Genomic DNA, 14926 nt, shown 5'->3' on the forward strand with positions numbered 1-14926 from the left:
TAACCAGATGGACAACTTTCTTAGAAGGTCAAATGCTGAAATCCAAGGGATACCGGTATCAGAAAATGAGAATCTGGAAAGTTTAGTGATGAACACATTGAAAATAGTTGACCCACGGATTCATAGAAAGGATGTTGTTTCATTTAGAAGGATGAAACCAACTGGAAAGGCTGAAGATAAGAAGAAAGCATTTAATCTGATTTTAGTTAAGTTTAGATCTTTTGAGCAGAAGGTCAAGATCATGAAAGAGAAGAAAAAGTTGGCAAATGCTAATCTTAACTCAATATGTAAAAATATTGAGAAGATTTACATCAACGAGAACCTATCACAATTTAGTCGGGACCTTCTTTACCATACAAGAAGGTTCCAAAAGGCTAATGGCTGGAAGTTCTCTTGGTCGTCTGGTGGGGTGGTTTTGATGAGAGAGAAGGAAACAAGCAAGGCTGTGGTAGTTCATTGTGTAGAAGAGTTAAAAAAATATTCTAAAAGTGATTGTTAACTATCACTTAATTCTAAATATTAATATATTTATGTTTTTATTTATTTTTTTTTTTTTTTTTAAAGATTTGTTGAGATTTTACTTAGTACTTTAAATGAGCTCATATAAGACAAAATTAGTTAAAACTGCTTTTGTTGAGATTTGTAAAGTTTGTAAAAATGATTTTAAACCTCCAAATTTTGAATCCATATATTGTGATGGGTGTAAAAGATGGATACATTTAAATTGTTCTGGGCTATCTAAGCTTAATTTTAACTTCTATTCTTATAACAGTGATTTATTTTATTGTAAAAATTGTACAAATAATTTTAAGTTTGACATTGTTGGGAGTGAAGACTTTTGTAAAAATTGTTTTAAAAGATTTTCTTCTAAAGATAAATGTGTGTATTGTGAAGGTTGTTTTAAATGGATGCATTGCAAATGTGTCAGTATACCAAACAAGAGTCTTAATAAGATATGTAAAAATGATTTACCTTTTTTTTGTAAAGATTGTGATTTGAACATGTCTGTTTGTTATAGATGTAGTTTAGCTTGTAAAGACTCAGAAAATTGTTTAACTTGTTTTTTATGTAATAGAAAATGTCATTTTAAATGTACAACTAGTAAAAATGCTCTGTACCAATCTAAAAGCAATAGTTTTAGATTTTATTGTGATCTATGTGAAAAATCTGTTTTTCCATTTCAGAATGTTGATGATCTTGACTATGATTGCTTTAATAAACCTATTAAGATGAATAATAGTAGAAAAGATGACCAATATTTAGACTTAAATTGTGTGAATTTTGGAAAAGAAAATACTATTAGTGTTGTTTACATGAATATTAGAAGCATAAATGCAAATCTACATAAAATTGAGGAATTTTTGAATTTAGTGAAAAATCTACCTGATATAATCTGTGTTTGTGAAACTTGGTTGACTAGTCTGAGACCTTTTATGGGTAAACTGCATGGGTATGATTTTGTAAATAAACTGCTAATAGTAATCAATCTGGTGGTGTTGCATTTTTTGTAAGAGCTTGTCACTGTTATGAGGTTGTAGAAGGTATATCACTTAAACAGTGTGATGTAGATGATTTGTGGATCTCTATTAAACTTGGAAACAATAAACATCTTATACTTGGTAATGTGTACAGACACCCAAGCTCTACATTTAATACTTTTAAAGAAAATTTTGTTAAAGTTTTAGATATATTAAATGAAAAGAAAAGAGATTTTATAATTGGTGGTGATGTAAATATAAACTTATTTAGTAGAGATCAGCGTACTTGTGACTATTTGAATTGTGTTTCTAGTGCTGGTGCTAAACAATTTGTTGATTCCCCAACTAGACTTTCTTCTGATTGCTCCTCTAGTTCTTTGATTGACCATGTTTATTCTAGTTTTGGGCGTGAGAAGCAAAATGTTAATGTTGTAGATTATGATATATCTGACCATATGCCTGTTGTTTGTGAAATTAAATGTTTAATAAATAAAAATGAATTGTGTTATCAAAAATCAGTTCAAGATTTCAGTAAGTTTGATGTTGGAGTTTTTTTAAATGATCTTAGAAGGAACTTGGGTAAATTGAAAATGAGTATTACAAAAGGTGAGGATATAAATGAGTGTTGGAATGAGTTTGAGAGTGTGTTTGGTAGCACAGTGTTTTATCATGCACCAATTAAAATTTTAAATAAAAAAGATCAAAAACTAAAAGCTAAACCTTGGATTTCAAAGGGGATTATTGTTTTAATTAAAAAGAAAAATCTAATGTTTAAGTCTGCCATCAAAGATAAAACAAAAAAATTTTCAATTACATTCAAAAAATATAGAAATATTCTGAATCGAGTTATTGAACGATCTAAAATACTTTACTTTAAACAGGTTGTAAACAAAAACAAAACAAAAAGTAAAAAGTTGTGGAAAATAATTAACAATATTGTTGCTACTAAACCTATCTCTCATTCAAAAATCAATGGTGTGCTTGATGTGCATGGTAATGTTGTTGTTGAACCAAAAAAAAATGGTAATGTTATGAATAAAAATTTTGAGTCAATTGCTGATGATTTAATAAAAAAAGAACACATGTTGCTTGTGATTATGATGAGTTTTCAATAGGTTCTGTAAAAAATGGTTTTGTTTTTAAGAATATATCAGCGAGCGAATAAATAATTGATAATAAATTGAAAATTATATTAAAACAATGAACCCTAACAAGAGTGTGCGTTCTGATGTCCCTAGTATTCGTTTTGTGAAGCTTAGTGCAAAAATAATTTCTCCCTATCTTTCTATGTTGTATAATAGTTGTGTTGAGTATGGTGTGTTTCCTAATTCTCTTAAACATGCTGAGGTAGTGCCGATTTATAAAAATGGTTAAAAAAACAATGTAAATAATTATAGACCTATTTCTCTTTTGTCTCCTTTTTCTAAAATTTTTGAGTCATTGGTGTGTGAGAGACTGAGTGGTTATTTTCTGTCAAATAATTTACTGCACTGCAAACAATATGGGTTTAGAAAAAATAGTACGACTGAGTTAGCAGTAAATCAGATTGTTGAGGAACTAATTGAGGCTGGTGAAAAAAAAAGGTAAATTGTTCTGTTTTTTTGGATCTTGCTAAAGCTTTAAACACAGTTAACCATAAAATTCTAATATCAAAACTTCAATGTTATAATATAAAATGCTCAATGTTAAATTTTATTGAAAGTTATTTAAAAGATAGAAGTCAGTCTACTGTTGTAAATAATGTTGTTTCTGAGCGTGAATTTTTGAATGTTGGGATACCTCAGGGTTCTTGTTTTGGTCCATTGTTGTTTCTTGTATATATAAATGACATATTTTCAGCTACAAATATTAAATTGAGATTGTTTGCAGACGATGCTTGTCTGAGTTATCAACATTGTGATATTGACCATGTTAAGGCCATAGGGGGGGGTCCGACTTTTTTTTTTACAAAAAATAACTTTGGCTTTTATATGAAAGCTTTAAATACAAACTACAAGCCTGTTTTTATAGAGTTTAAAAATATCATTTAACTTTTGAGATATTTTATTTTTTGTAAAAAGTTTCCGATACAAAAGTATGGACCGCAAATTTTTCAGGGTCAACTTTCTCGGAAATTTTAAAACTCACTAAAAATCTATCTCCTCCTTCATTTTTTGACCTAGAGACTTCAAATTTTCAGGAATTGTTCCTTTTAATATTTTGAAGAATCCTAATGTTGGAATTTTTGAAATTTTGAAAAATAAAAATTTTATCCACAAAAAACTAAAAAAAAGGGTAGTTTTTTGACAATAATTTTTTTTTTACTCAAAATTAAAAGAATTCCTACAATAGATCTCTTTAAAGTTTAATGATACAGATTCTGTAAATATTTGAGAAAGATTACTCAAAAAATGAAGGAGGAGATAGATTTTTAGTGAAATAGTCTTTTTTCGCGTTTTTAGTTTTTGCCTTCCATAAGGAACCTATTGAACGCCCTTTCTTTGATCGCTTATATCTAAAAAGTTACTTTGAGTTTTTTTAAGCGGTTAAAAGTGTCTGATAGCTCAGATTAAATTCTACAAAATAAGATCAAGTTGTAAAAAACAAAGTGGACCCCCCCCTATGGCCTTAATGTTGTTATAAATATGGAGTTCAAGAAAATTGATGAACGGCTGTGTAAAAATAGATTGTTTATAAATTATTCAAAGACTAAGTTTTTGCTGTTTAATAGAACTGCAAAAAAGAATGAATTCAGTGTTAAGGTAAATGGTTTTGTGATTGAGCAGAGTGAAAGTATTAAATACTTAGGTGTGGTATTAGACGATAATTTAAATTGGAAGGCACATTTAAAGTACCTTAAGTCTAAGCTTTCAAGAAGTTGTTTTATGATGTCAAAATTAAGATATTATTTGGATACGAGTACTTTGAAAATGGTGTATTATAGTTTGTTTTATCCTCATATCCTGTATTGTATATCTGTTTGGGGTGGTGCTGCTAGTTGTCATTTGAAACCAATTGTTTGTATGCAAAAAAGAATTGTAAGATATGTTTGTCACGTACCTGCACTGACTCCTACAAATTCATTGTTTTTAAAAACTGGTATACTGAAATTTAATGAGGTGTTTAATTTGCAAGTTTGTAAGTTGATGCTGAATACTTTGAGAGGATTTGAGGTTGACCACAGTTGTTTTACTCCAGTAAGTATGGTTCATACACACTATACAAGACATTCAAAAAATAATAATTTTGTTATTGAAAGACCTAGAACACAACTTGGCCTAAACTCCTTTAAGTATTTGGGCCCTAAGTTGTGGTCTAGTGTTCTAGAAATTTTTAAAAACCTAAAAAAAGATCAGTTTAAATATAGTTACAAAAAATTCTTGTTGAGCCAGTATACTGAGTAGGTTTAGAGTGCTGTGGTTGAATATTTTGTGTTGCATGCAGATTTTGATTAATTGCTTTTGGTTGTTATTTTTATCTGTTTCTCTTATTATATGTATGGTCAATTTTGCTTGTGTCTACTCTGATCATGATTGGCTGGTTTTGGTCTGTTGATGGGCAAATATATTGTATGGTTGTGTGTGATTGCTTTTTTTTTGCTACTATCCAGTTTTTATTATATTTTTGTTATATTTATTTGTTAGCTGTATATATTAATTATTATTGCATAAATATATATATATATTTTTTTTTTTTTACTTTTATTAGACTAAAATTAATTTCTACAATACAAGTTTCAGAAACTACATTTTTCTTAATAGTTTTTGTTTAATTTTTATTTTTATTCTTTTTTTTTTATCTAATTTAGCTTAATTTTTAGATTTTTTTTTTCTGAGTACCATTTCAGTAAATTAGTTAATTATCAAGCTTTAAGATAGTTATTTAATGCTAATGTATTCATTATAATACTAGTTTTATGCATTTGCTCAACAGCTGATTGTGAGTTCACTTTGGTGGTGGTGATCACATGATTGGATTGTTGGTGTGATTTTTTTGTTGTAGCGCCATGAACACTTACTTAGGGATTTGAGCTTTATGATTTTCCCACACTTTGTGGTTTTTAGTGTTGAGATTTTAGCCTTGTGAGTGTTCTCCAAATGGCGTGTCACCAAGGGCTTTTTATTTGTTTAAAAGATAGTTTTTTTGTTTATTTTATTTTTGGATAGTTAAAGTTAAATATTAATGGGGCAGGTAAAATTACATATGATGTAACACACTCACTTTTCCCCAGAAAACGTTTATCATTGCAAGGGGTAGAGTTTGAGACTGATGTTTTATTTACCATTAAAAAAAAAGAAAAAAAAAAAAAGTTTAAAACTCCAGGATTTTCCAGTTTTTAATCAAAATTTCTACTACTCCAAATTTTTTAGCTTAAGTTTTCAAGTATTGGGTTTTTCAAGGATTCCAGGTTTTGTGGCAACTCTGCAATTATGTCAAATTTCAGGCTTTTGCAGGTTTTTTTTTTGGGTGCTTTGCTAAATAGGCACACTATTTCTGCAAATAAGTACCAGTTTTTTATTGAGCATGAAATAACAATGTTTCAGAATTGCATGCACTAATAACAACCAAGGCATGCTAAGTTGTAAAACAACTTAAAATTTGATATGAAAAATGTAAATAAAAATAAATTTAAGAGGCTGAAGTTTGATAGACATTTAAATATAAGAATTTTAACACATTCAAATTTTTTACTTACAGTCATCACCGAACTTTAATACCGCTCGTACTTACATTAGAACAATGAAACTCTAGAACCTTGTTCCATGTGCGTAGAAATACGTGATCAAAAAAAAATTAACTTTCTACTATAAAAAATAAAATAGTTATGGTACGCCGAAAAATATCGAATTTATTATTAAAAAAATAGACGAAGCTTAGTAAACACTCTTTAAAACCGCTCGTACTTACATTAGAACTATTAAACTCTAGAACCTTGTTCCATGTGCGTAGAACTACGTGATCAAAAAAAAATTAACTTTCTACTATAAAAAATAAAATATTTATGGTACGCCGAAAATATCGAATTTATTATTAAAAATAGACGAGGCTTAGTAAACACTCTTTAAAACCGCTCGTACTTACATTAGAACAATGAAACTCTAGAACCTTGTTCCATGTGCGTAGAACTACTTCATCAACTAAGTAAATTAACTTTTTACTATAAAAAATAAAATAGTTATGGTACGCCGAAAAATATCGAATTTATTATTAAAAAAGTAGACAAAGCTTGGTAAACACTCTTTAAAACCGCTCGTACTTACATTAGAACAATGAAACTCTAGAACCTTGTTCCATGTGCGTAGAACTACGTGATCAAAAAAAAAATTAACTTTCTACTATAAAAAATAAAGTAGTTATGGTACGCCGAAAAATATCGAATTTATTATTAAAAAAGTAGACGAAGCTTGGTAAACACTCTTTAAAACCGCTCGTACTTACATTAGAACAATAAAACTCTAGAACCTTGTTTCATGTGCGTAGAACTACGTGATCAAAAAAAAATTAACTTTCTACTATAAAAAATAAAATAGTTATGGTACGCCGAAAAATATCGAATTTATTATTAAAAAAACAGACGAAGCTTGGTAAACACTCTTTAAAACCAATCGTACTTACATTAGAACAATGAAACTCTAGAACCTTGTTCCATGTGCGTAGAACTACGTGATCAAAAAAAAATTAACTTTCTACTATAAAAAATAAAATAGTTATGGTACGCCGAAAAATATCGAATTTATTATTAAAAAAATAGACGAGGCTTAGTAAACACTTTTTAAAACCGCTCGTACTTACATTAGAACAATGAAACTTTAAAACCTTGTTCCATGTGCGTAGAACTACGTGATCAAAAAAAAATTAACTTTCTACTTAAAAAAAAAATAGTTATGGTACGCCGAAAAATATCGAATTTATTATTAAAAAAATAGACGAAGCTTAGTAAACACTCTTTAAAACCGCTCGTACTTACATTAGAACTATTAAACTCTAGAACCTTGTTCCATGTGCGTAGAACTACGTCATCAACTAAGTAAATTAACTTTTTACTATGAAAAATAAAATAGTTATGGTACGCCGAAAAATATCGAATTTATTATTAAAAAAGTAGACGAAGCTTGGTAAACACTCTTTAAAACCGCTCGTACTTACATTAGAACAATGAAACTCTAGAACCTTGTTCCATGTGCGTAGAACTACGTGATCAAAAAAAAAAATTAACTTTCTACTATAAAAAATAAAATAGTTATGGTACGCCGAAAAATATCGAATTTATTATTAAAAAAATAGACGAAGCTTAGTAAACACTCTTTAAAACCGCTCGTACTTACATTAGAACAATGAAACTCTAGAACCTTGTTCCATGTGCGTAGAACTACGTGATCAAAAAAAAATTAACTTTCTACTATAAAAAATAAAATATTTATGGTACGCCGAAAAATATCGAATTTATTATTAAAAAAATAGACGAAGCTTAGTAAACACTCTTTAAAACCGCTCGTACTTACATTAGAACAATGAAACTCTAGAACCTTATTCCATGTGCGTAGAACTACGTGATCAAAAAAAAATTAACTTTCTACTATGAAAAATAAAATAGTTATGGTACGCCGAAAAACATCGAATTTATTATTAAAAAATAGACAAAGCTTAGTAAACACTCTTTAAAACCGCTCGTACTTACATTAGAACAATGAAACTCTAGAACCTTGTTCCATGTGCGTAGAACTACGTGATTAAAAAAAAATTAACTTTCTACTATAAAAAATAAAATAGTTATGGTACGCCGAAAAATATCGAATTTATTATTAAAAAAACAGACGAAGCTTGGTAAACACTCTTTAAAACCAATCGTACTTACATTAGAACAATGAAACTCTAGAACCTTGTTCCATGTGCGTAGAACTACGTGATCAAAAAAAAATTAACTTTCTACTATAAAAAATAAAATAGTTATGGTACGCCGAAAAATATCGAATTTATTATTAAAAAAATAGACGAGGCTTAGTAAACACTTTTTAAAACCGCTCGTACTTACATTAGAACAATGAAACTTTAAAACCTTGTTCCATGTGCGTAGAACTACGTGATCAAAAAAAAATTAACTTTCTACTTAAAAAAAAAATAGTTATGGTACGCCGAAAAATATCGAATTTATTATTAAAAAAATAGACGAAGCTTAGTAAACACTCTTTAAAACCGCTCGTACTTACATTAGAACTATTAAACTCTAGAACCTTGTTCCATGTGCGTAGAACTACGTCATCAACTAAGTAAATTAACTTTTTACTATGAAAAATAAAATAGTTATGGTACGCCGAAAAATATCGAATTTATTATTAAAAAAGTAGACGAAGCTTGGTAAACACTCTTTAAAACCGCTCGTACTTACATTAGAACAATGAAACTCTAGAACCTTGTTCCATGTGCGTAGAACTACGTGATCAAAAAAAAATTAACTTTCTACTATAAAAAATAAAATAGTTATGGTACGCCGAAAAATATCGAATTTATTATTAGAAAAATTGACGAAGCTTAGTAAACACTCTTTAAAACCGCTCGTACTTACATTAGAACAATGAAACTCTAGAACCTTGTTCCATGTGCGTAGAACTACGTGATCAAAAAAAAATTAACTTTCTACTATAAAAAAAAAAATATTTATGGTACGCCGAAAAATATCGAATTTATTATTAAAAAATTAGACGAAGCTTAGTAAACACTCTTTAAAACCGCTCGTACTTACATTAGAACAATGAAACTCTAGAACCTTATTCCATGTGCGTAGAACTACGTGATCAAAAAAAAAAATTAACTTTCTACTATAAAAAATAAAATAGTTATGGTACGCCGAAAAATATCGAATTTATTATTAAAAAAATAGACGAAGCTTAGTAAACACTCTTTAAAACCGCTCGTACTTACATTAGAACAATGAAACTCTAGAACCTTGTTCCATGTGCGTAGAACTACGTGATTAAAAAAAAATTAACTTTCTACTATAAAAAATAAAATAGTTATGGTACGCCGAAAAATATCGAATTTATTTTTAAAAAAATAGACGAAGCTTAGTAAACACTCTTTAAAACCGCTCGTACTTACATTAGAACAATGAAACTCTAGAACCTTGTTTCATGTGCGTAGAACTACGTGATCAAAAAAAAATTAACTTTCTACTATAAAAAATAAAATAGTTATGGTACGCCGAAAAATATCGAATTTATTATTAAAAAAGTAGACGAAGCTTGGTAAACACTCTTTAAAACCGCTCGTACTTACATTAGAATAATGAAACTCTAGAACCTTGTTCCATGTGCGTAGAACTACGTGATCAAAAAAAAAAATTAACTTTCTACTATAAAAAATAAAATAGTTATGGTACGCCGAAAAACATCGAATTTATTATTAAAAAAATAGACGAAGCTTAGTAAACACTCTTTAAAACCGCTCGTACTTACATTAGAACAATGAAACTCTAAAACCTTGTTCCATGTGCGTAGAACTACGTGATCAAAAAAAAATTAACTTTCTACTATAAAAAATAAAATATTTATGGTACGCCGAAAATTTCGAATTTATTATTAAAAATAGACGAGGCTTAGTAAACACTCTTTAAAACCGCTCGTACTTACATTAGAACAATGAAACTCTAGAACCTTGTTCCATGTGCGTAGAACTACTTCATCAACTAAGTAAATTAACATTTTACTATAAAAAATAAAATAGTTATGGTACGCCGAAAAATATCGAATTTATTATTAAAAAAGTAGACAAAGCTTGGTAAACACTCTTTAAAACCGCTCGTACTTACATTAGAACAATGAAACTCTAGAACCTTGTTCCATGTGCGTAGAACTACGTGATCAAAAAAAAATTAACTTTCTACTATAAAAAATAAAATAGTTATGGTACGCCGAAAAATATCGAATTTATTATTAAAAAAGTAGACGAAGCTTGGTAAACACTCTTTAAAACCGCTCGTACTTACATTAGAACAATGAAACTCTAGAACCTTGTTTCATGTGCGTAGAACTACGTGATCAAAAAAAAATTAACTTTCTACTATAAAAAATAAAATAGTTATGGTACGCCGAAAAATATCGAATTTATTATTAAAAAAACAGACGAAGCTTGGTAAACACTCTTTAAAACCAATCGTACTTACATTAGAACAATGAAACTTTAAAACCTTGTTCCATGTGCGTAGAACTACGTGATCAAAAAAAAATTAACTTTCTACTATAAAAAATAAAATAGTTATGGTACGCCGAAAAATATCGAATTTATTATTAAAAAAATAGACGAGGCTTAGTAAACACTTTTTAAAACCGCTCGTACTTACATTAGAACAATGAAACTCTAAAACCTTGTTCCATGTGCGTAGAACTACGTGATCAAAAAAAAATTAACTTTCTACTTAAAAAAAAAATAGTTATGGTACGCCGAAAAATATCGAATTTATTATTAAAAAAATAGACGAAGCTTAGTAAACACTCTTTTTAACCGCTCGTACTTACATTAGAACTATTAAACTCTAGAACCTTGTTCCATGTGCGTAGAACTACGTGATCAACTAAGTAAATTAACTTTTTACTATAAAAAATAAAATAGTTATGGTACGCCGAAAAATATCGAATTTATTATTAAAAAAGTAGACGAAGCTTGGTAAACACTCTTTAAAACCGCTCGTACTTACATTAGAACAATGAAACTCTAGAACCTTGTTCCATGTGCGTAGAACTACGTGATCAAAAAAAAATTAACTTTCTACTATAAAAAATAAAATAGTTATGGTACGCCGAAAAACATCGAATTTATTATTAAAAAAATAGACAAAGCTTAGTAAACACTCTTTAAAACCGCTCGTACTTACATTAGAACAATGAAACTCTAGAACCTTGTTCCATGTGCGTAGAACTACGTGATTAAAAAAAAATTAACTTTCTACTATAAAAAATAAAATAGTTATGGTACGCCGAAAAATATCGAATTTATTATTAAAAAAATAGACGAAGCTTAGTAAACACTCTTTAAAACCGCTCGTACTTACATTAGAACAATGAAACTCTAGAACCTTGTTCCATGTGCGTAGAACTACGTGATCAAAAAAAATTAACTTTCTACTATAAAAAATAAAATATTTATGGTACGCCGAAAAATATCGAATTTATTATTAAAAAAATAGACGAAGCTTAGTAAACACTCTTTAAAACCGCTCGTACTTACATTAGATTAATGAAACTCTAGAACCGTGTTCCCTGTGCGTGGGAAAATGGGAAAGAAAGTTGAAAAATGTTTTCTACAAGCTGTAAGTTCTTACGCCTTGTATTTATTGAACTCAATTGAAACAAATATTAATCTCGAAAAATTTTAGATTTCAAACAATGATATCATCAGTTTCGCACATGTATATGGAAATCATTGGATCGGAATAGTTAGTTTTTGACATTTTTAATTTAAAATTAGTTAAACATTCATGAAAATATTAAGATTTATATCATGAAACAGTATTTTTAAGCAGTAGTTGTCTTTATTATTAATATTAATTCTATTGTCGTTTTGTATTTTGGTTTATACAATAGTTGTTATACATATTAAATATTTAACTGATGTCAAGTATAGTAAATTTAAATATGTTTGCAATTTATTTAACTCATTAATAGGTTTGAGTAATTTTGAGCTGTTATCTTAACAAATCTAATTTATTTTTTTAGTTTTTGTGAACGATATAGAAAACAAAACATGAATAATATAATTACATTATAGGATTTACGTTATAAAAAAAAGTACGAAAGATATTTTTTGATTATAACATAATAAATTTAGTGTTTATGTTAACAGTTTATAACACAACGAAACATATATGTGTTCGACCCTCAGAAAGACGAAGCTGGAGAGATGCTTGATGGAGAAACATTTAAAGAACACATTATGTAAGTATTTCATCGTGACAATTAATTTATATTTTGAACTTATAAAGATTAATTTTATTTAAATTTTTCAGACAAGAGAGAGCTAGATTAAACATGTCAACCAAAAATGTTATGAAATTTAAGGTTGTAAGCATTAGGCATAATCCACAAATTGATGGTGTAAACTGTGGGGTACATGTCATTGAGGTATAAATAAACTGTTTTATTTTTATTAAATTCGCTTAGTTTAAGTTATACCCAGAAAATAAGTAAGAGTTTAAACATGTAGGCTGGAGAACAAATCATACAGCATTACCCAAATTTACCAGATACGATTACTTTAACAACTAAAAGTAAGAAAAATATAGTACAAAAGCGAACAGAAATAGGTGTGCGACTTCTCCATGAAGGATGTAAGTTAAAAAAATGACTTAACAGACAATATTGTATTTGTATAAAGTTTGTTTTCTAAATAATAATAAATATTATTTCAGTTGTTAATGTCAATTTTTGTAACGTTTGCTTTCGCCATTATGTTCAAGACAATTAATTGGTTATCCTGGTCCAGTGCGATGGGTAAGAAAAGATAACATTTTTATTAAAGGAAATAAACTGAATTTATACTTCTATATCAATCTCAGTGACAACACTTGTACTTATAATAATTATTTTTTAAAGATTCGATGTGACATTTGCAGCATTTGGTTTCATGAATGTTGCCTACAAAATACAAGAGCAGAATTTGATATTTTAAAGAATAAAACCTACAACTGCGATTTGTGCGAATAAGTTCAAAGTCTTCATGACGATTCTTCATGTTGTTAACAGATAAATTAATTGTTTTTTTTTTACAAGTTTAATTTTATGCACCGTTGCACATGGTTATTTCAAATCTTGTTGCAAAACCTATTGCTTTTGCTTTGGTGTATTTTGCATTAAAACATAATGCAAATATATATTTTCTTATTTCATTTTAAAGTTAATTTTATACATAAAGTTGTTAAAAACATTATTTAAAACATATATTTTTATCCTAATGCTTCTTCACCGTGATCATACAGTTCTTTGTTCGTGTGCATTAACTTAAGTATTTTTTAAGTTCATTATGCGTTAATATTTATTGCATACATATATACATCTTCTTACTTTTTTTCAAAGTTAATTTTAAAGAGATGTTGTTAAACAACTTGAAGCAAAATATTCAAATATATAATTTTGTACTAATGCTTCTTCAGCGTAATCATACAGTTCTTTGTTCGTGTGCATTAATTTTAGTGTTTTTTAAGTTCATTATACGTTAATATTTATTGCATACATATATGTTCTAACTTTTTTTCAAAGTTTATTTGATACTAAAAGTTGTTAAAAAACTTATTAAAAAAATCTTCAAATTTGTTTTTGTACCAATGCTTCTTTAGTGTAATCATACAGTGCTTTATTCGTGTACATTAATAAAATAATATTTATTAACTTTGTTGTATGTGTATTAAAATAAATAGATTGTGACTTTAATTCGAATATTTAAGTGCTTTTGAAGGTACCGTAATTATTTTATAGTAGAAAGCTAAATTTTTTTTTGATGACGTAGTTCTACGCACATGGAACAAGGTTCTAGAGTTTCATTGTTCTAATGTAAGTACGAGCGGTTTTAAAGAGTGTTTACTAAGCTTTGTCTATTTTTTTAATAATAAATTCGATGTTTTTCGGCGTCCCATAACTATTTTATTTTTCATAGTAGAAAGTTAATTTTTTTTTGATCACGTAGTTCTACGCACATGGAATAAGGTTCCAGAGTTTCATTGTTCTAATGTAAGTACGAGCGGTTTTAAAGAGTGTTTACTAAGCTTCGTCTATTTTTTTAATAATAAATTCGATATTTTTCGGCGTACAATAAATATTTTATTTTTTATAGTAGAAAGTTAATTTTTTTTTGATCACGTAGTTCTATGCACATGGAACAAGGTTCCAGAGTTTCATTGTTCTAATGTAAGTACGAGCGGTTTTAAAGAGTGTTTACTAAGCTTCGTCTATTTTTTTAATAATAAATTCGATATTTTTCGGCGTACCATAAATATTTTATTTTTTATAGTAGAAAGTTAATTTTTTTTGATCACGTAGTTCTACACACATGGAACCAGGTTCTAGAGCAGGGGTCGGCAGGCAGTTGGTGCTCGCGGGCCAAATTGAAAATTTCCAAAATCTTCGCGGGCCACAGTTTTAGTTTTAGTGAACTTTAAATAAACTTTTGGTTTTAGTTTTAGTCACACTAAAGAAAGTTTTACTTTTATTAAGTTTAAATTTTAATAGACTTTTAGCTACACATAAACCGTCTATTTAAGTTATACATACTTATCGAAATAAAATTTACAATGACTAAAATACTTAAGTCTTAAAAAACTACGTACTGTCTTTACGACTATATAAGTTTAATTTAAAGTTTTTACTTTTTACTTACAATCTATTTCTCTATAAAAACCGAGCTTTAAAAAAATTTTTGGGGCGGTACTTTAATACATTTTTTATATAATGAACCGCTTTTTCATATTTTGTAAAACATTAACC

The 14926-nt window shown here is 28.2% G+C and overlaps 1 protein-coding gene across 1 annotated transcript; it reads left to right on the forward strand.

The window, feature by feature from the left end:
- The first annotated feature begins 7 nt into the window (after positions 1-7).
- LOC145828572 (uncharacterized) lies at positions 8-499 on the forward strand. The gene has a single exon (XM_082936327.1). It carries the CDS (start codon positions 8-10, stop codon positions 497-499), a length of 492 nt encoding a protein of 163 aa, XP_082792453.1.
- The last annotated feature ends 14427 nt before the right edge of the window (positions 500-14926 follow it).

Source organism: Thalia democratica, chromosome 2, assembly GCF_965202585.1.
Source record: "Thalia democratica chromosome 2, ktThaDemo2.hap1.1, whole genome shotgun sequence".
Taxonomy (NCBI): Eukaryota; Metazoa; Chordata; class Thaliacea; order Salpida; family Salpidae; genus Thalia; species Thalia democratica.

Bases quoted from the DNA above. Each gene is read 5' to 3' on its own strand.
- LOC145828572 (XM_082936327.1), top strand. From the start codon at position 8: ATGGACAACTTTCTTAGAAGGTCAAATGCTGAAATCCAAGGGATACCG.